At 50.5% G+C, this 22,328-nt stretch overlaps 1 protein-coding gene across 1 annotated transcript in view; it reads left to right on the forward strand.

The window, feature by feature from the left end:
- The window catches only part of LOC147464116 (anthranilate phosphoribosyltransferase), a 95,553-nt gene extending 74,059 nt beyond the window's left edge, over positions 1–21,494 (forward strand). Inside the window, exons 9-10 of the mRNA XM_086492923.1 lie at positions 20,586–20,671; positions 20,762–21,494. Of these exons, the coding sequence (XP_086349049.1) occupies positions 20,586–20,671; positions 20,762–20,995 (320 nt within the window). The 3' untranslated portion in view covers positions 20,996–21,494. The remainder of the gene's footprint in view (positions 1–20,585; positions 20,672–20,761) is intronic.
- The last annotated feature ends 834 nt before the right edge of the window (positions 21,495–22,328 follow it).

The raw sequence follows: 22,328 nt of genomic DNA on the forward strand, positions 1-22,328 counted from the left end.
GCAAGAACTCTTTCCAGGGCTCCTCGCCTGGAAGAAGTCCTCTGACGACGAACTTCCCAAGAAGGGCTCTGCTCTGCTGTGCTGGATCAATGATCCCAAGCCCTCCCTGAGAACAAGGGAGTGTGATGACCGACCAAGCCACCTTGGCTCGGGCAACCTGAGTGTCGCGACCTGACCAAAGGAAGTTCCTGATCAGCCTCTCTACCTGGCTGATACAAGAACTCGAGAAGATCCAGCAAGAAGTGATGTACCGCATAGTTGCCAACAACACCTGGTTGGCAACTACTACTCTACCAGCCAGCGAAAGTCGTGCTGAGCTCCAGTGTAACAGCCTCTCCTGATGGACAGGAGAAGAGGAGCAATCTGCTGCTCGGGGGACAAATCCAAACCAACCTGACAACCCAAGTATCGAATTGCAGTCCCTGGAGGAATCCACCTGAAACCCTCTCCTGGCATCCACTCTGGCACAGGAGCACTGCCAACCGAGAAAGCCACTGTCTTTCTCCAGTTGATCAGTGCGCCCGATGCACAACAGAAGGTCTCCAAAGCCTGCCCACACCTGTGTAAATTGGCCTCCTGGCCCTCTTTAAGTACAAGGCTGAGTCGTCGGCAGACTCAGCGTCCAGAAGCTCATCTCCCCGTATAGGGAGTGCTAAGCCCCTCAAACCAACCTGTTGTGACACCAAAAATTTGCTCATCGCCTCCGCATAGAACAGAAAGAGAAAGGGGGCAAGAGGACAACCTTGTCTGACCGATCGTGTGAGCATGAAGCGCTCACCTCTACCTCCTACCAAAAGCACCTGACTGTGAGCTTGTCTGTACAAAGCTGACACCCCTCTGATCCAAGCATCTGAAAAGCCCATCCTGCGAAGCGTGCCCTCTAGAAAGTCCTAGTCAACTCTGTCGTATGCCTTCTCAAAATCGAGAAGAAGAATCACAAGGTCCTCCCCACGGAGACGTGCCAGGGCAGAAGCCTCCCAGAAAGTGAAGATGTTGTCAAGGATACTGCGTTCCTTGACAAAACCTGTCTGAGTCCCATGTATAAGGCTCTCCAAAAGTGGCTGAATCCTCAAACTCAGAGCCTTGGCAAGAATTTTGTAGGCTGAGTTGAGGATGGTGATGGTGCGCCACTGTCGAATCTCATCCAAAGAGCCACCCTCCTTTGGAATGAGGTAAATCAGGCCCTCACTCATGCTATCCGGCATCACTCCTGTGTGCAGAATGTACTGAAAGGCACTACAAAGATCTGGGCCAAGCAAGTCCCAGTACTCCAAGAAGAAGCTGGGAGTCAGCCCATCCTCACCTGGACAACTACCACGAGGAAGGGCCCTAAGAGCCGTGTGCAGCTGCTCAAGCTGAAGAGGTATCTCCAGCCTCTGGCGCATCTCCTCAGTCACAAGACAAGGCATCTGCACCCAAACCTGCTCCCTGCATGCATCCTGTCTGTCTGACTAGGGCTCAGCCAACAGTAGCTCACGGTAAAAGTCAGTAGCAATTGCACGCATATCCTCAGGCTCACAAGCAACTGACCCATCGGGTCTCCTCAGCTGATTGACCTTGGCATGCGAGTGCCGAGGTCCTACTGTCTCAAAAAAAGCACCTGTCACTCTGTCACCTACCTGAGCCCACTGAGATGCCTGTCGGTGAAAGGCAAACTCATGGCGCCTCTCCTCTGTGCAAGCAAGCTCCTGTCGAGCTTGCTGTAACTGCTCCTCCAACCATGGACTGTCTGGATGCTGCTCCTGCATCCTCTGTAGTGAAGCAATGCCTCGTCTGAGACGCTGCTCCACCTCTCTCGCTGCAGCCCGTCGAGCCAAAGACTCCTGGAGAACAAAGTGGCTAAGCTGAGCTAGGCCTAAGGCCACTCTGTCTGCCGGTAGAGCGTGGCTGTCCATGCCCTCTGTCCAAAGAGCCTCTACCCTCTCTCTGAGTGCTGTGTCCAACAAGACCCGCTTTGGGATGCGAAGCATCGTGCTCCCACTCCTCTGCCTGTCTGCCACTGTGAGGATCATTGGTGCATGGTCCGAGAAGGATGTCCTTGCCAGGATGCCCACTGATCCCCCCAAGTCACTGAAGTGGTCACTAGTGTAGAAGCGATCTATTCGCGATAGATTCACTCCTCCCACTCTGCGGTCTGATCTACAGAAGGCAAGACTCTCTGGAGGCCTCACAGAGCCAGAATGCTGCCATGTGTCCAAGACCCTCAAAGTCCTCTCCCAAGCTGCTAACTCGACTCCATGCACAGTAGCATGGCTGCCTCCGATCTTGTCAGAGGGGTCCTCCAACATGTTGAAGTCCCCTCCTACACACCAATGGTCAACCTGTGGCAAAGACTCAACAATCTGTGACCAAAACTCTGCACGAGCACTCGCCACATTGGGCGCATAGATGTTCAGGAAGCCCACAAGGCCACCCTGAACCTGCACAGTAATCCACTGAGCCCTGCCTGGCACAATAATCCCTCTGCCCACAATGGCCTGCTGCAATGAGTCCACAATAGTCATACATACCCCACCCTGGATGCCTCCAGGTCCAAAAGCAGCTGACCAAAAGGTATCATAACGTCCACGCAAAATCTGACCACATCGTCGAATGCGGCTCTCAGACAAATGGTGCTCCTGAAGCATAAGGAGATCAATCTCTCCTCCCACAAGGCAACGCTGAAGCTCCTGACGCAATCGGCCCCGCTGTCGCTGAAACTGGGGCCCACCTAATCCCTGCACGTTCCACGAGACGATCCTCATGGGGAGCGAGAGAGAACAGATGTTGTCGCAGCAGCAAGACGGGCTATCTTCGAGGCAGGCTTGGATGGGGAGTAATCCGCATCCGAGTGTCCTCTAGATAGGCGAGCCTGTAGTGAGTGCCTGGCCCAAGCCCAAGCAGAGCGAGCCATGCGTAAAGCAACCTCCTCTGTCTAGGAGTCCTCATGTATGTATACATAGCAAGGCAAACACTGTGTATCAGCAAAAAAGTACACCACAATGTGCCTACATCCTGCTGAGTCTGGGGGTGTCACCGCAAACTTGGCCAGTGGTCACAAAGTCTGCAGCAAATCTGTAACTCCAAGTTCTCCCATGTGGTGAGAGAACTCCAGAACCTGTGTATGCAACCATCCCACCACTGAGTCGAGGGCCCACTCTATCTCGGTCCTACCACAGAGGGGAAAGGAGAAACCAACTGCTGAGTCCAAGGCCTCTGTCCCCCTAGCGGCAAGGAACAGAGCGTGGACCCTCAAGCAGGCTGCCTCGTGGTCTGCTGCGGAATCGCCGAGAAAGCGAGTGAATCCGTAATCGAAGAAGTCCCAGTGGCGTCGGAGGTCAATGCTCGTCAGACCACGAGGGATAGCTGCAAGGGAAGATGTCTGAATCTGCAAAGGGGGCCGCAAGAAGGGCTGGCCCTCTCTCGCTAGGCGACTCGTGGCAAAAGCGCTGCCAAGAGATCTCCTAGCCGCCGGCGAGGGACCAGTCTCCTGAGTCGATTGTGGAACTGAAGCAGGAGGAGGGGGAGAAGGAGCTGGGGGGGGCGGAGGAGAAGAGAAGCGGGGCGGGGCGACAGAGACAGGGGGGCGAGGTGAGGAGAGGGCGGGAGCAAAGGGCAGGGGAGGGGATGAGGAGGAAGAGGGGAAATATGAAGGAGGGGGGGCTGGCAAGGGTGAAGCGGAAGAGGAGGCTGGCGTAGGGGGCTCCTCCTGCTCAAGAGGACCAAAGCTGTTCCCCGTGGGAACCCACTGCTGCTGAGTAGGCACCTGAGGGCCACTCTGAGTGCCAGGCTGTCGCTGTGGCCCCTGGCATCGACGGCCACGGGCCTGCTGCCACCCCTCCTCCGCTGGAGCCCCAGGCTCGGAGGGTGGCTCAGAATCTATGCGCTGTGTCGCTGGCTGAGGCTGCGGCCCAGCCTTGGCAGGCTGGGGCTGAGGCTGCGGTGCAGGTCGTGGCCTCCTCCGTGGACAGGCCTTCGCTAGGTGGCCCATCTGTCTGCAAATGAAGCACTGGTTCGGGAGACCCGAGTACTCCACACTCTGCCTAAACCAACCCCCACTCACCCGAGGCAGAAGGATGACCTTCGGGAGCGTGTGGGTATCTCTGACCAAAACTCGAACTGAAGGGATGCCGGCCGCCTTGGCAGCTACTGATGCTGCCGTACGAGGTGTCTCCAGAACAGTCCCGATGGCGGAGCCAATCTTGGAGAGTAGTGGAAGGTACTCCCTCCGTAAACGCGGAAAGTAGACTGAGATGGGGATGTCTGCCTCCTCTACTAGCACATCCGAAGTCGGGTCAAAACCGTGTTGCCACTGTCGATAGTGGGCGCGTGATGCTTGGATAGCCAGTGGACTCATAGCTATGACCTTGGAGGCCATCTCGGAAGTCTCGAACTCGATCTGGTAGTACCCCCGTCCGAGGATCTGGACATCCAAAATCTTGCCCACCTCTGCGAGAAGGCGGGCCTGGAGAAGGTCTCGCAGCTCTCCTCTGCTAGGACGGGTGCCGAGAACCTTGCAGATGACAGAAGTCGCCTGCAAGCGCTCTACCTCTGCGGCAAGGCTCGCTTGCTCTGTCGGCGAAAGAGCAAGTCGAATGGTGGGCTCAGCGGGGTCGGGCGAGGGGGCTTCAAGCGAGTCCCTCTGTGGCGGAGCTGGAGCCTCCATCTGTGTCTACTGCTGAGTCGAAGAAGCGGACGGAGAAGAACAATCTGCAGCCGAGAACGCCGAACACTTGTCCGAAGAAAAGGAGTTGCAGAGCCAGGCGCAGAAAACCCTTCGGAGATAATGCGGACAAAAAAAGGGGGGGGGATGGAGGGAAGGAAAGGAGGCGAGCACGGGTACAGAAAGCTGCCGGGGGGGGGGGAGAAAACAGCCAAGGAGTGGGGGGGGCAGCTGGAGGGCTAGGGGGGGAGGGCGGCGGGGAGCAGGGGGCAGGAGGTGGCGGGCTGGGCAGGGTGGGGGAAACAGCGCGAAGGCGGGAGGAGGGAGGGGGTGCAGCGTGAGGGCGAGGGGGGGGGGGGGCAGCGCGGGGGTGGCTGAGGGCAGCGCGAGGGTTAGAAGGAGAAGGGGGGTGAGGGGGAGCGATGGCGCAAGGGGGGGGAGCGTGCAGCAGCAGCGAGCTCAGTCGGTTTTCTGTCCTCTGCACATATTTAAAGGCCCTTGGCCTCTGAAAAGCAGTTTACTTGAAAAGCTATAAACTCAAAAGCATCTGGTCCAAAAGCACTAGTGTCGAAAGCTACCAACACGTTTTTTTTACGGAAATCCATACAGCTGCCATGTCAGCAGGTCAACCAAATTGTGGAAGTCTGTACAGCTGCGGCACGTCATTAGCTGCTATGCATTATTTAATCTCTTTACCTCACTAGGGCCCCATCAGACGGGCCCGCAAGTTGGTGGGAACTTGTCTTTAAAAACTTAGGCCACTTTGCAAAACTTTGCAAGTTGGTGAAACTTCTTCTGTTGCTTGTGCTACTTCTAGGGTTTATGCTTCTTGGTCGGGATCTGCAGGTTGGCTCCATTCTTATGTGGCTTGACACGCAACAGTTTGTGACAAGAAGCAACTGTGGGGAGTGGTAAAACCTTTAGAGACTGTACAGACCAGAGCATCCACAACACAATTCCAATGCAAAGATGAGCAGGGATAATTCTCACCACAGTAGAGGATAATTTTGTGCTCTACCTAGATGAAGTAACCACTGCAATCAATGCTTGGCAAACACTTGAACACATGTTTGGTGCTAAGGCAAAACACTCTAAAATTTCATAAAAAATGCAGTTATATGGTTTGCTGAGAAAGAGGAGAAAAGCTCTCCAGTCTCATCAATAGATTAAAGAGTATTTTTACCCAACTAGTTTACATAAAAGCACCAATTGATGAAGAAGAATTCTTCTTTAAGCTCTTTTGAAGAATATAATCAAATTGTCAGTGGGCTTAAAGAATAGTAGCCCATACCAAGCCTTGAAAGTGTTATGAATTCACTATAAGAGGCAGGGAAGAAGCACGACAAAAACACTGAAAGATCCTCTAATGGAGCATTTGCAGTCATAAGTAGCAAAAAGAAGGGGTGTCAACATTGTAAAAGAAATAACCAATTGTCAAAGGATTGCTACAAGATCAACCCATGTATGTAGAAAACACACAGACTCATCGAAGTTTTGTTTTTACAAAGACAAAGATGCTGGCACAAGCAACAAAAGCAACTTCAAAGACAGAGATCGAGGTAGAAACCCCAACAACAAAGGCAAACTCAATATGGCATGTGAAGATTTTGGCGACGAAGATGGCGAAACCAACACTTGCTACATCGACGACGTACTTTGAAGCACCAACATTTTGTAGTGAAAACCTTGATGAATACACTCGTCAAGGGGAGGCATTACATCTATTCCTATCGTGAAATTCTCTAGGATAGATTTTGATTTCCTACACCCTATTGTTCAAATTCTCTAGGGGAGGAGATGTATCTGTTGAGTCACACGGGGAGGATTATTGGAGTGCGTAACATACTTTGCACCTTCTTTGGCACCTCTCCCTAGCCACTTATGCACCCCTAGTTTTTCCAAATAATATTATATGGCCCAAGGGTGTTCTCTATATATGAAGTTTGAACACAAGAGATGAGTCAAAACAACCCCAAAAGGAAGCATACGGGTTCTCCACTTGCTTTTCTCTTTTTATGGCTAATCATTGAGCTCTCTCATACCTCATCCATGAAGTAAGCATAAAGCTCTACCTCAAGCCTATATAACAGGAACTTTGTAGTCATTTTCATCATATAAAAAATGAAGCTTTGCTATTCTATTTTCTTTCCATGAATGTCTCACTTATATTTCCGCCATAGCTCTACAGCACTTTGGTAGCGAGCAGAGCAATGTGGTTTGACCGACTGCTTCTCTGCCTCGTGTTGATACTCGGGTTATTTGCGGCGATTTCAATAATATTGAGTCTGACACTGATTTGTGTTCTGCATAGAGGCCAGTATTGTCATCGATTCCACCTTTGGAGCAGCAAGCATGGGAGTGGTTTCTTTTAGCGACACACCCTGTGGATGCTTGGCACATTCCGACATCAGGTATCTCTTTGCTACCCATGGGGATTCAAGGGGGAAGCGAGACTGCTCAATCGTCTAGATAGATTTCTATGTTGGTGCATGGGCAGCCTCGAGGGGTGGTGCCACTTCTGTTTGGGTGGGTACTGTATTGTCAGATCATTTCCCTATTTCACTTTCCATCTTTTTCGGCCCCGAGAAGAGGTGTCCGGATTACAAAGCGAGTTCTTTTAGAGCAGGATCTAAGTCAACAATTACAACAACTTTGGTAAGAGATCTATCCCTTCACTTGCACATATGCCTCGAAGTTGGCCAATCTCAATCTCCAACTGGTGTGATGATGTCTGAATCTGTCCAATAGCACATTGTAAGATGTGGGACAAGCGAGTGTCCATGTAGGCAGGCCTAGATGACAAACCGACCTTTGTGAGTTGGAGAAAATGCTCTTTGTATGTAGTCATCTTCGTGCCGATCTCTTTTATAGGCTGTATCCATGTCCTCTGGGTATCCAACTGAAATAGATCCTGTTGTACTAGTGAGCTCCCTCCGAGAGAGAGAGAGAGAGAGAGAGAGAGAGAGAGAGAGAGAGAGAGAGAGAGAGAGAGAGGAGGTGCATCTAGAGAATACTGAAAGGGGGGGAGCTTGTCCATAGAGAAACCGTGTAGCTCAAACCATACTGGCATCTATGCATATCAACATGATGTATCTTCTTGTCCTGTCAAGTGCCGTGAGGACTCCAAAGATAATGGATCATAATGATCTTGAGGGAGCTCCCTTAAGGTGTGCACGAATGCCACTGATCTCGTAAAAGCCTCCACCGACAGAGGAGGGGCAGCCAGCTCTATTGGGATGATGGCATGGGGAAGCGAGGCCTTAGCCTTGATCATCTTGGAGATCATGGCGATAAGTGGCCTCTCCATTTCTTGCCACCCATTTTGTACATCCATGCTGATGACTATGATAATCTACTGAGCGTCCCCATATCTGCACTCTATATAGCATAGTTGATGTTGGAATTAGGGTTGCAGAGAAACGCACACAGCTTGGAGAAGACGAAGGAAGCTCAAGGTACACAATAGAGAGTGTATAACTTAGTGTGCAATGGAAAGATAGATAGCCCTAGAGTGATGGGTGTATATATAATGCACGGGGGAAAAAACCTCCTAAAGAGGGAAAAAATGCCCCGGCGGTCCTAGTGTGTTCACACACATCACTACCACATATATATGGTATAACAAATCCCCCCTGGAGTGATGCGGTGAACGAGAGCTGGCACATGAGTAAAGGGAAGTGCCATGCCCTCAGGACATGATCAGTCCACAAAGGGGAGTAAGCCCAAAGCTTTGCGGAAAGCTTCAAGCTTCTCACGAGACAATGCCTTTGTGAAAAGACCTGCAAGGTTGTCCTATGTTGGCACATAAGCCAAGCTGATCTCTCCTGCTGAGAGCCTCTCCCTGACATAGTGGTAATGCACCTCAATGTGCTTTGTGCGAGCATGAAAAACTGGGTTTCTCGCAACTGCCAATGCGATCTGATTGTCAGTGTAGATAGTGTTGGCAGTGTCCTGTCCAACACCCAAATCAGCCATAAGGCGTCTGAGCCATACACACTCAACCGTAGCTGTGAAGACTGCCCTGTACTCAGCCTCACAACTCGAAGTGGCCACAGTAGGTGGCTTCTTGCTCAGCCATGATATGCATGAGCTGCCAAGCATGAAACAAAAACCACTTGTGGACACTCGCGTGTCAAAACAACCAGCCCAATCTGAGTTTGAAAAAGCATGTAAGTCTGGCGGCAATGATCCCCCCCGGGGATAAAACAAGCCAAGATGTAAAGTGCCACTAAGGTAGCGAAAAATCCTCTTGACAGCCTGCCAATGCTTAGACCCTAGGCTATGCATAAATCTGCTCACCTGTGAGACTACAAACTGAATATCTGGCCTCGTGTTGCATACATAACTGAGGCAGCCAACAGCAGTTTGATAAAGAGTGACATCAGCAGGATCGCCAGCATCATGTAGACTCAACTTCAAACTTGTTTCCATGGGAGTGGCAATAGGTTTGCAATCCTCAAGTCCAAACTTACATAGCAATGTCTCTATGTAACTTTTATGACACAAGGCAATACCACCATCACACTGCTTAAACTGTGTACCCAAGTAATGATGCAACAGCCCCAAATCTTTCATCTTGAAAGTAGCATTCAAATCAGCCTTATGAAAGTAGCATTCAAATCAGTCTTAAATTCAGCAATATGTCTCTCATTTGGTCCAGTGATCAGCAAATCATCAACATAAAGAACCACAATGAGAAGTACATCATCCTCACGCTTTACATACAATGTGCTTTCTGTTGGACTGTTACGAAAGCCTCGTTTAACCAAATGAGTGTCAGCTTTCTCACACCAAGCACGAGGAGATTGCTTCAACCCATTCAAAGCCTTCTTACATCTGCACACTTTGTCCTCTTGTCCTTTTATGACAAAACCGCGAGGCTGCGTTACATAAACTTCCTCAAATATGTCACCATTCAAGAAAGCAGCAACAATGTCTGATTGATGTACATCCCAACCAAAATGAGCTGCCAATGCACATAGAAAACACACAGTAGTCATACGACAAGTGGGAGCAAAAGTCTCTTCATAATCAATGCCTTTTTGCTATGCATAACCCTCTGCAACAAGTCCAGCCTTATGGCAATCAATCTCACCATCCAGCTTGCGTTTCAACTTGTAAACCCACTTCATACCAATGGCTTTTTTGCCAGGAGGAAAATCACATAAAGTCCATGTGTCATTTTCTATAAGTGCATCATATTCTGATTGCATGGCAGCCATCCAATTTTTTGAATTCTGTGCTTCATCAAAAGACAGAGGCTCCTCAACATCATGTAAGCTAGACATAGCCAAAGCATAACAATCTGATACATAAGATGCATGGCGAGAGCCTGAACGAGTACGACTAGACAAAGGTGCATCCAATTTACTGTCACGCAAAGTCTGCACGAGCCATTTTGGTATACCTCTAGCTTGCTCATTTTCAGCCCTTTCCTCATCAAGTACATCATGTACATCTACATCAGTAATAGGCTGATCTAAAACATTTTCAGAAACCCCCATAGGCTGTACATTTGCCTCATTGGAACTTACATTCGTATTTCCACCACTGAAAAGAGGCAACAAAGTGTCATATATGTCCTGTGAGCTTACATTACTGTCTCTAGTACATGACAGCAAGGGCTGAACAAAATCTTCCACAAACACTACATCCCGTGAAACCAGAATACGTTTTGTTTGCGGATGGTACAACCTGTAACCTTTGCTTTCATCACTATAACCAACAAAAATACATTTGACAGCCTTATCATCCAATTTTCTGCGCTGCACTTGTGGCACCAAAGCATATGCCAAACAGCCAAAAACATGCATGTGCTCAATAGAAGGCTTTCTATCATGCCATGCTTCATATGGAGTAATAGATTGCAAAGCTTTCGTAGGACACCTGTTAAGTACATAAGTGGCACACATGATGGCCTCAAGCCAAAAAGAATGCGGCAAAGCTTGACTTTTGACCATACATCGTGCCATTTCCGTCACTGACCTGTTTTTCCTCTCAGCAACATCATTTTGTTGAGGTGTATAAGGCACTGTACATTGGTGTTTTATCCCACGACTAGCCAGAAATGCATTAAATTCATGAGACATATACTCCCCCCCTCGATCGGAACGGAGGGTGCCCATAGTACATTTCGAGACATTTTCAGCCATAGCCAGAAATTGTTTGAAGCACATAAAAACTTCGGACTTCGCTTTAAGCGGAAATACCCATGCATGCCTGGAGTAATCATCAAAAAAAGTCACGAAGTAAAGGTAATTGCCCAAGGACGGAGTTTGCATGGGTCCACAAACATCACTATGCACAAGCTGCAACCTGCATGTGGCCCGAACTGAACCATCCTTTGGAAACTTAGAACGCTGCATCTTACCCAAAATATAGCCTTCACAAACATGTTTGACAGGTGCTTCAAGAGGCGGCAAAGAAGCAACCATATTAGATTTCTACAAACGCAACAAACTGGTAAAATTCAGATGACCAAAACGTGCATGCCAAAGTTTTTCATATGAAATAGCCCTTGAATGTGCAACAGCATTTGCAAAATTTTGTCCACACTTGTCATACAAAGTGAGCTTATACAGCCCACGGCACAAAACTGAGATCATGAATTGTACATCTGTCATCCACAAATTTGACTGCAAGTCCAAGTCTAGCAAGTGCGGATACAGACAGGAAGAAGACCGCGTAGGAACAAACACAAGAGAGACCTATCTGGAAACATTGAAAAATAACGCTCGCTACTGCTGCTCGCCCCCCCCCCCCCGCTGCGCCATCGCTACCCTCCCCCCCCCCCCCCCCCCCCCCCCCCCCCCCCCCCCAAACGCTGCCCCTACGCGCTGCCGCCCGCCCACTACCCCCCCCTGTTTTCGCGCTGTCCCAAAGGCTGCCCGCTGCCCTCCTCTCACGTTGCCATCCCCACCCCACCCCCCCGCTCGCTGCCGCTTGTGCACCCGCACATTCCCGGCTCCCACTTCGCCCTCGCCGTCCCCCCATCCCCCCCCCCCCCCCCCCCCTTCCTCTTTGCTCCCGAAGGTTTTCTGCACCTGGCTCGGCAACGCTTTCTCTTCGGACAAGTGCTTGGCGTACTCGTTCGCAGATTTTCTTCATCGCCCGCTTCTTCGACTCAGCAGTAGACACAGATGGAGGCTCCAGCTCCACCTCAGAGGGACTCGCCTGAAGCCCCCTCGCCCGACCCGGCTGAGCCCACAATTCGACTTGCTCTTACGCCGGCAGAGCAAGCGAGCCTTGCCACAGAGGTAGAACGCTTGCAGGCGACTTCTGTCATCTGCAAGGTTCTCGGCACTCGTCCCAGCAGAGGAGAGCTGCGAGATCTTCTCCAGGCCCGCCTCCTCGCAGAGGTGGGCAAGATCTTGGATGTCCAGATTCTCGGACGGGGGTACTACCAGATTGAGTTCGAGACTTTCGAGATGGCCTCCAAGGTCATAGCTATGAGTCCATTGGCCATCCGAGCAGCACGCGCCCACTTTCGACAGTGGCGACATGGTTTTGACCCGTCTTCGGATGTGCTAGTAGAGGAGGCGGACATCCCCATATCAGTCTGCTTTCCGGGTTTACGGAGGGAGTACCTTCCACTTCTCTTCAGGATTGGCTCCGCCATCGGAACTGTCCTGGAGACACCTCGTACGGCAGCATCAGTAGCTGCCAAGGCGGCTGGCATCCCTTCAGTTCGAGTTTTGGTCAGAGATACCCACACGCTCCCGAAGGTCATCCTTCTGCCTCGGGTGAGTGGGGGTTGGTTTAGACAGAGTGTGGAGTACTCGGGTCTCCCGAACTAGTGTTTCATTTGCAGACAGATGGGCCACCTAGCGAAGGCCTGTCCACGGAGGAGACCACGACCCGCACCGCAGCCTCAGCCCCAGCCTGCCAAGGCTGGGCGGCAGCCACAGCCAGCGACGCAGAGCACAGATCCAGCGCCACCCTCGGAGCCTGGGGCTCCAGCGGAGGAGGGGTGGCATCAGGCCCGTGGCCGTCGACGCCAGGGGCCACAACGACAGCCTGGCACTCAGAGTGGCCCCCAGGTGCCTACTCAGCAGCAGTGGGTTCCCACGGGGAACCGCTTTGGTCCTCTTGAGCAGGAGGAGCCCCCTACGCCAGCCTCCACCTCCGCTTCACCCTCGCCAGCCGCTCCGCCTTCCGATCTCCCCTCCTCCTCCTCATGCCCTCCCCCGCCCTCTGCTACCGCTCACTCCCCACCTCGCCCCCCCCATGTCTCTGCCGCCCCACCCCGCTTCTCCTCTCCCCCGCCCCCCCCAGCCCCTTCTCCCCCTCCTCCTGCTTCAGTACCACAGTCGGCTCTGGAGACTGGACCCTTGCCGGCGGCCAGGAGATCTCTTGGCAGCGCCTTCGCCACGAGTCGCCTAGCGAGAGAGGGTCAGCCCTTCATGCGGCCCCCACTGCAGATTCAGACATCTCCTCTTGCAGCTATCCCTCGTGGTTTGACGAGCTTTGACCTCCGACGCCGCTGGGATTTCTTCGATTACGGGTTTACTCGTTTTCTTGGCGATTCCGCAGCAGACCACGAGGCAGCCTGCTTCAGAGTCCACGCTTTGTTCCTCGCCGCTAGGGGGACAGAGGCCTTGGACTCAGCAGTTGGTTTCTCCTTCCCCCTCTGTGGCAGGACTGAGACAGAGTGGTCCCTCGACTCAGTGGTGGGATGGTTGCATACACAGGTTCTCGAGTTCTCTCACCACATGGGAGAACTTGGCGTTACAGATTTGCTGCAGACTTTTTGGCCACTGGCCAAGTTTGCGGTGACACCCCCAGATTCAGCAGGATGTAGACACATTGTGGTGTACTTTTTTGCTGATACGCAGTGTTTGCCTTGCTATGTATTCATTCATGAGGACTCCTGAACAGAGGAGGTTGCTTTACGCACGGCTCGCTCTACTTGGGCTTGGACCAGGCACTCACTGCAGTCTCGCCTATCTAGAGGACGCTCGGATGCGGATTACTCCCCATCCAAGCCTGCTTCGAAGATAGCTCGTCTTGCTGCGGCGGCAGCATCTGTTCTCTCTCGCTCCCCATGAGGATCGTCTCGTGGAACGTGCAGGGACTCGGTGGGCCCCAGTTTCAGCGACAGCGGGGCCGATTGCGTCAGGAGCTTCAGCGATGCCTTGTGGGAGGAGAGATTGATCTCCTTATGCTTCAAGAGCACCATTTGTCTGAGAGCCGCATTCGGCGATGTGGTCAGATTTTGCGTGGACGCTATGATACCTTTTGGTCAGCTGCTTTTGGACCTGGAGGCATCCAGGGTGGGGTATGTATGACTATTGCGGACTCATTACAGCAGGCCATTGTGGGCAGAGGGATTATTGTACCAGGCAGGGCTCAGTGGATTACTATGCAGGTTCAGGGTAGCCTTGTGGGTTTCCTGAACATCTATGCGCCCAATGTGGCGAGTGCTCGTGCAGAGTTTTGGTCACAGATTGTTGAGTCTTTGCCACAGGTTGACCAGTGGTGTGTAGGAGGGGACTTCAACATGTTGGAGGACCCTTTTGACAGAATCGGAGGCAGCCATGCTACTGTGCATGGAGTCGAGTTAGCAGCTTGGGAGAGTTTTTGTATGACGTTGAGGGTCTCGGATACATGGCAGCATTCTGGCTTTGTGAGGCCTCCAGAGAGTCTTACCTTCTCTAGATCGGACCGCCGAGTGGGAGGAGTGAATCTATCGCGCATAGATCGCTTCTACACTAGTGACCACTTCAGTGACTTGGGGGGATCAGTGGGCATCCTGGTAGGGACATCCTTCTCGGACCATGCTCCAGTGATCCTCACAGTGGCAGACAGGCAGAGGAGTGGGAGCACGATGCTTCGCATCCCAGAGCGGGTCTTGTTGGACTCAGCACTCAGAGAGAGGGTCGAGGCTCTATGGACAGAGGGCATGGACAGCCAAGCTCCCCCTGCAGACAGAGTGGCCTCATGCCTAGCTCAGCTCAGCCACTTCTTTCTCCAGGAGTCTTTGGCTCGACGGGCTGCAGCGAGAGAGGAGGAGCAGCGTCTCAGATGAGGCATTGCTTCACTACAGAGGATGCAGGAGCAGCATCCAGACAGTCCATGGTTGGAGGAGCAGCTTCAGCAGGCTCGACAGGAGCTTGCTTGCACAGAGGAGAGGCGCCATGAGTTTGCCTTCCACCGGCATGCATCTCAGTGGACTCAGGTGGGTGACAGAGTGACAAGTGTTTTTTTTGAGACAGTGGGACCTCGGCACTCGCATGCCAAGGTCAATCAGTTGAGGAGACCCGATGGGTCAGTTGTTTGCGAGCCAGAGGATATGCGTGCAGTTGCTACTGACTTTTACCGTGAGCTACTGTCGGCTGAGCTAGAGTCAGAGAGATAGGATGCATGCAGGGAGCAGGTTTGGGCACAGATGCCTTGTCTTGTGACTGAGGAGATGCGGCAGAGGCTTGAGTTACCTCTTCAGCTTGAGGAGCTGCACACGGCTCTTAGGGCCCTCCCTCGTGGTAGCTGTCCAGGTGAGGATGGGCTGACTCCCAGCTTCTTCTTGGAGTACTGGGACCTGCTTGGCCCAGATCTTTGTAGTGCCTTTCAGTACATTCTGCACACAGGAGTGATGCCGGATAGCATGAGTGAGGGCCTGATTTACCTCATTCCAAAGGAGGGTGGCTCCTTGGATGAGATTCGACAGTGGCGTCCCATCACCATTCTCAACTCAGCCTACAAAATTCTTGCCAAGGCTCCGAGTTTGAGGATTCAGCCACTTTTGGAGAGCCTTATACATGGGACTCAGACAGGTTTTGTCAAGGAACGCAGTATCCTTGACAACATCTTCACTTTTTGGGAGGCTTCTGCCCTTGCACGGCTCCGTGGGGAGGACCTTGTGATTCTTCTTCTCGATTTTGAGAAGGCATACGACAGAGTTGACTGGGACTTTCTAGAGGGCACGCTACGTAGGATGGGCTTCTCAGAGGCTTGGATCAGAGGGGTGTCAGCTTTGTACAGACAGGCCCATAGTCAGGTGCTTGTGGCAGGAGGTAGAGGTGAGCGCTTCATGCTCACACGATCGGTCAGACAGGGTTGTCCTCTTGCCCCCTTTCTCTTTCTGTTCTATGCGGAGGCGATGAGCAGATTTTTGGTGTCACAGCAGGTTGGTTTGAGGGGCTTAGCACTCCCTATACGGGGAGATGAGCTTCTGGACGCTGAGTTTGCCGACGACTCAGCCTTGTACTTAGAGGGCCAGGAGGCCAATTTACACAGATGTGGGTAGGCTTTGGAGACCTTTTGCTGTGCATCGGGCGCACTGATCAACTGGAGAAAGAGAGTGGCTTTCTCAGTTGGTAGTGCTCCTGTGCCAGATTGGATGCCAGGAGAGGGTTTCAGGTGGATTCCTCTAGGGACTGCAGTTCGGTACTTGGGTTGTCAGGTTGGTTTGGATTTGTCCCCCGAGCAGCAGATTGCTCCTCTCCTCCTGTCCATCAGGAGAAAGCTGTTACATTGGAGCTCAGCACGACTTTCGCTGGCTGGTAGAGTAGTAGTTGCCAACCAGGTGTTGTTGGCGACTATGTGGTACATCACTTCTTGCTGGATCTTCTCGAGTTCTTGTATCAGCCAGGTAGAGAGGCTGATCAGGAACTTCCTTTGGTCTGGTCGCGACACTCAGATTGCCCGAGCCAAGGTGGCTTGGTCGGTCATCACACTTCCTTGTTCTCAGGGAGGGCTTGGGATCATTGATCCAGCACAGCAGAGCAGAGCCCTTCTTGGGAAGTTCGTCGTCAGAGGACTTCTTCCAGGCGAGGAGCCCTGGAAGGAGTTCTTGTTGCAGAGGCTTCGTGCCAGGGTGCCTCAGGCAGGAGGCCCTTGGCAACCTTCGACCAGATGGATCTTTACAGAGTTGCGCCGAGTTGGTTTGAGCAGGAGACTGGAGGACCGATTCGCTGTGAGTTTGCTTCGGTCTTGGGAGCTATTGCGGCGTGGCCTAGAGCAGCGACAGCCGACGTGCACGGAGGAGCGCCTACGGCAGCCCCTCGTCTGGAACCCCATGGTTAGCACTCAGAGAGGCCACTTGGTTGGGAGTAGGCCTCATGTTTCTTGGGGTCCCATGGCAGCAGGTCCAGCGCGCTCTCTAGGTGACTGGCTAGAGTTCACAGGTTTGTCAGAGGAGGTGCAGGTTGTCCAGCTACAGGGCATGAGAGGGGTTCAGAGCATGTGTCATGACATCTCAGAGTCAGTTCCAGCTGATTGGCTCACGCCTCTCAAGCCAGTAGCACCCCGGTGGATGGGAGCCTTCACACGACTGGAGGTTCTCATTTCAGTCAGGGCTTGCTCAGAGACTGTCCCAGCCCTGTTCTTCGAGCTTCAGGGTGGGGGACGTTTACAGAGAGTTGCAGTAGAGGCCCCGCAGGTAGCAGAGTGTTGTTTCCAGAGGATCCGAGTTGTGGGCATCTGTGGGAGGACTTGCATCATAGACCCTGACCCAGCAGCTCTTGAGACAGGACACTGGAGGCTATGGGCTTGGGAGTGCTGTCCACTGGCACGAGTACAGTGGGATACTGGTGAGTGGGTATGGAGGGACCCATTCTCTTCTGCAGACCGCCCAGGAGTCCCTTTCTTTCAGTACACTGTTCGGCTTGGACGTCATATACTTGTAGCACAGAGAGAGGCCCGCCCCGCTGCACCACGTCATTGGCAGGAGGAGGGTCTCACAGTTGAGTTCTTGGCAGCTTTTTGGCAGAGGCTGTGGGACTCCAGACAGCCGAGGTGCGTCACCTTGTTCCAGTGGTTGGTTGCACACAGAACCACAGCAGTAGGGAGCTGGCTTGTACATAGTGGTCTCTCGGCCGCATGTACAGCCTGTGACCAGTTGGTGGAGAGTCAGCGACACTGTCTTTGGGACTGTCCCTCGGCCCAGCAGGTGTGGCTACGAGTTCTTCGGCTGATGCCTGCCCTCTCCACGGCTAGACAGTACACTTGGGGGGCGGCGGCTTGGTCCACCCTCACGGGCCCGGCACTTCAGTTTGAGCTATCTTCCACCAGCAGGATGATAGTGATACAGGGGGGTCGACCTACACTCCAGCCTGCTACAGACCTTACTCCACAGGAGTGGAGCAGTGAGAGAGAGGAGTGTTGGGAGCTCATCAGCGGCCTAGCTCTCTGGTTCATCTGGCGGGCCCGTTGTTTCCGCATCTTTGAGGCTCGCCTTGTACCACCAGCAGAGACTGTTCGTGACTTTTGGCTAGAGCTGATCCATACTCTCAGAGGACAGCTTGAGGGACTACAGGGCAGCTCCGACCGCATGCGGGAGCGCCGCGAGGCTTTCCTTCGTCTCTGGCGCCCTGGGCCGTTTTACTCCATGGTCCAGGGGGTGCTCAGATGGCACTACTGTCCACCTGTGTGGCTTTTCCCTCCTCCCATCTCTTGATTTAGCCCCATTGTATATATGCTGTTTTTTTCATTGGGAGAGTCTCCCCATCATGTTTGTTGTAGCCCTCTCTTGCAGAGGTGGATGTAGCCCTATGGGCAGCTTTCATTAACTAATAGAAGGATCTCTTTCTCGGGAAAAAAAAAAGTGCGGATACAGACAAGAGATTCTTCTTGATCCCAGGTACATAAAGTGCCTCAACAAGTGTGAGGGAATTGCCATTTGTAGCAGTAAGCACAATCTTTCCAACTCCGTGAACTGGATAAGAGGCATTGTTGGCACAAGTGACAGAATTCCCATGACGGACAGACTCGAGAGAGGTAAACAATTCACGATGTGAGGTAATGTGCTTTGTATCACCACTGTCAAAATACCACACATGTGAATCTGCAGCAACTGACAAGCATGCATCATGGATAGCAGGATTGTAAGTGCACTCTGCGCTAAAAGCCCATTCTGCATCAACAACCGTCTCCTTTCACAGAAGACTCAACAATGGCTGCATTTGTAGTGGAACCAGCATTTGCAGTGGAACCACCCTCTTTCTTCTTAGCCTCTTTGGCCTTCAACTTAGGACACGACTTGATCAAGTGATCATTAGCTTTACAATAATGGCAACGCATCTTCTTTTTGCCCTTATCACCATAATTGCCAGACGAAGTGCTGCCAGCAGAAGCATTAGGAACATAATTTTTGCCACTCGCAGCAGAACCATAAGAAGTGGCTGCATTACTGTTCCACCCTTTCTTTGAGAAGCAATAAAAGCCTGTTCAACTGCACGCTGCCTAGTCCTGTTTTTTCTAGAACGTGACTCTTGCAATAGCAATGTGCATAATGCATCAAACTTGACAACTTCAGGATTTCCTTGGGTCATCAGTCTCCAAGTACTAGCAAAAGTATGGTAGGAATCTGGTAAGGCATCAAGAACGGTCTGCACAAGGGAACTGTCTGAAATGACTTCACCTGCAGAAATAAGCTGCTCATTAATATCCTTGACACTAGCAAGGAAAGTGTCCATATCATCTTCCTCATGCATAATCTTCGACTCCAGCTCTTTACGCAGCAAAGCAATTTTAGCCTCATTGCTACTTGCATAAAGACGAGCCAAAATATCCCAAGCCTGTTTTGCAGAATTTACTGAACGGATGTGAGGAACAATGGTGCGCTTCACAGACAACGCAATCAATGCATGAGCCTGCGCATCCTGCGAGCTTGTTCTACCGTAGGCAAAACAACTCTAACAGCAGCATTCCTTGTAGCAAGGTCTGCAACATCCTCAACATCGCCTACATCCTCAGAACCAGGACGTACATCAATGCCCTGCACAATGTTCCAAACGCCCTTTGACACAAGAACATGTTGCATCATATAAGCCCACATAGGGTAGTTGTCCCCATCCAACCTATCCTCAACAGCAAACATCTTGAACACATCTGTGTTGTTGTTGTCAGCCATGGTAAATGCTACACCTGATGTGAAAACTGCCCGAAAATAGGAGAAACGGAGCGGGAACAACACGTGCTATATAGCACAAACCGTAGAAGACTATAAGACACCTGTTATGCAGAAAATGGCACTGATAGAAATTCTGCACAAATGACGAAATAGCTTGTGTAGTACTGCCTGTAGTGGAAACGGATGCCGAAATGAGCCCGAATCAAAAATCTGAGCAGACCAAGCTCTTTGAGTAGTCCCAAAGTATTTATCGACCTGCGAAAGCTCACCAAAGCTCACTGAAATCGGAGAAAGTGAGCAGGTGTGTGCTGGAGCAGCTGGCGACTAAACCCGGGAGGACGTGACCTGCTTTGATACCGATTGTTGGAATTAGGGTTGTAGAGAAACGCACACAGCTTGGAGAAGACGAAGGAAACTCAAGGCACACAATAGAGAGTGTATAACTTAGTGTGGAATGGAAAGATAGATAGCCCTAGAGTGATGGGCGTATATACAATGCACGGAGAAAAAAACCTCCTAAGGAGGGAAAAAATGCCCCGGCAGTCCTAGTGTGTTCACACACATCACTACCACATGTATATGGTAACAGTTGAGGCAACTAGCATCAGCTTCACAGGCACTCCCAGCTCCTGCAGTTTGCGCATCAATCTACCCCTCTAAATTGTATTAAGGAACTGTATTAAAAGCTTTGCGGAAATCCACAAAGCTACAATAAATCCTCCTCCCATGAAATCTGCCCTCCTCAATGATAGCTTGTAGTGTGAGGATGTGATCTAGAGAAACCCCTCCTGAGGCTCAGATGCCTCTCTCTCTCTCTCTCTCTCTCTCTCTCTCTCTCTCTCTGCTCATCAGCTCAACTCATGCTCAATGATCGATGCATAAAATTTGGCTAGTTTGTGTCTAATTATGATAGTGCAGTCATTCATCATTCCTCATTATCATACATTCAAATTTCACAAAAGAAAACAAATTCATGGTTCTTATTGTCAATCCAAATTTTCAAATGGTAGGCTTATATTGTACAGTTGTATGCAATTAATTTTCCTGATGATTGGTTTCTGTTACTGAACTGAAAGCTCGTTTTTGTTGTAGGGGTAACGCGAGAAACATTTGAAATGCAAATTAATCCAAAGGACTTTGGCTTTCAGTCATCCTCAACTCCAAGGATCGACCGTGCGGTAATTGTCAAAGAAGTTATGGAAAGACTTCATCATTTCTAGTGTCCTCCCTAGTTTCCTGACCTTGCGAGTCTTTAATTTCTTTGGCAGGTTGAGAAGAATGTAGAGCTTGGCCTATGTGCTCTCAAAGGAGAGAAAGGGCCAGCTTATGACAGAATCATCTTAAATGCAGCCGTAGCAGACCATTTACTGGGATGCAGAGGTGCCTCTGATATATCAGAAGCAGTAGAGAGAGCAAAAGAGGCTGTGGACAGTGGAAGGGCATTGGCAAGATTGATGAATTACGTACAGGCCTCTAACCTGTGGTCCAAGAAAAGCACGTAGTCGAGGATCGAAGTATCATTACAGGACGTCTTCGGCTTGTAAGCAGACAGCTCAAGAACTATCCCTCTCTTGAGGGGTGGTTATCATTGTAGTGCCAAGTAATGCTCCACAATTCAGAATAAGGTGAAGCTGACGGCACTATAGAGATGTCATCTTAGGGAAGGCATAGAGATGCAAGCCCGGTGGATAAAGCATGCAGAGCGACTCGCAGAGCAGGAAATAGTTCAATTAGTTGTTGTAGCGATAATTATCATGTTTTTATAAAAGATGACAGGGTGGTGGTGCCAATATTTAGGTGCAGTTGTAGGCTTTGCATTGGACCTCCTAATAATTTGAGTGCACAGTGGACCTTACCCTAAAACTCACTGAATGAACTTCAGTATAATCTTTTCAAGGACTTCTAAGATAAGACATTGAAAATGTTTATCTGCAGAAATATATATACCCTCTTTAGAGAGCAAGTCACAGGTATTATAAAGATCAAGGAAATTGAGAACTATACTATTTTCACATATGAGGTAAGTGAGCATGTTTATCTCAAAACAAGATCTCTATAATTTTAAGGCCTCCCTATATAATTGAATAAATTGTATCATGCATGAATTGCCTTATGGGAAAGATTCCTAAAACTACCGTTCAGAACATTGTAAGGGTGAGGTGTCATATTTTGCCACTAGAACGCATCGAAAAGTTTGCTTTTACAAAAACCATGAAACATTCGTACTTGGGGAATTTCAACAAATTTTGGCCTAAATGCATGCCATGACCAATTGCAAGATTTGTAGCTGCTATATTTTGAGCATTAAGCTATGGATCAGTCTTGTACTTTGGTTTCTTTTTTTTCTTGATAGGATTATTGTTGAGGCCATGTTTGTATGTATGCATGAGGCAGCTAACACTACCAATTTTGTTGGCCGTATACTTTGTGCATCTTTGCAAAATAAGCTTAGTCTAAGCTTGCAAAAGATCAGGAACTCTATGTGGAGTTTGAAGGAGTTTTATTTATCAAATAGTTTAAACGTATGGAAAATTGCACATTCATTTTGTGAAAAAACTTGCAACAAATATTGTGAATATATTTGTTTGTTGCATCTCAATATTCGCAGAAGGATTAAAAGAAATAAGCTATTAGAGGAAGCCAAGGTCATTACCGAACACTTAGGATCTAAATGGAAAGGGATATGAAATTATCAAATGCCCCAAGTAAAGATATGCCAGCATGCAAGGTAGATAAAGTATGCTACCCTATTGATTGTCTCTCATCTCCCACCTCTTATGACTAATAGGACTTTCATATAAACACCAATTTTTTTCGATATTGCATTCTCACAAT

Source organism: Adiantum capillus-veneris, chromosome 2 (genome assembly GCF_014529385.1).
Source record: "Adiantum capillus-veneris isolate H3 chromosome 2, ASM1452938v2, whole genome shotgun sequence".
NCBI lineage: Eukaryota > Viridiplantae > Streptophyta > Polypodiopsida > Polypodiales > Pteridaceae > Adiantum > Adiantum capillus-veneris.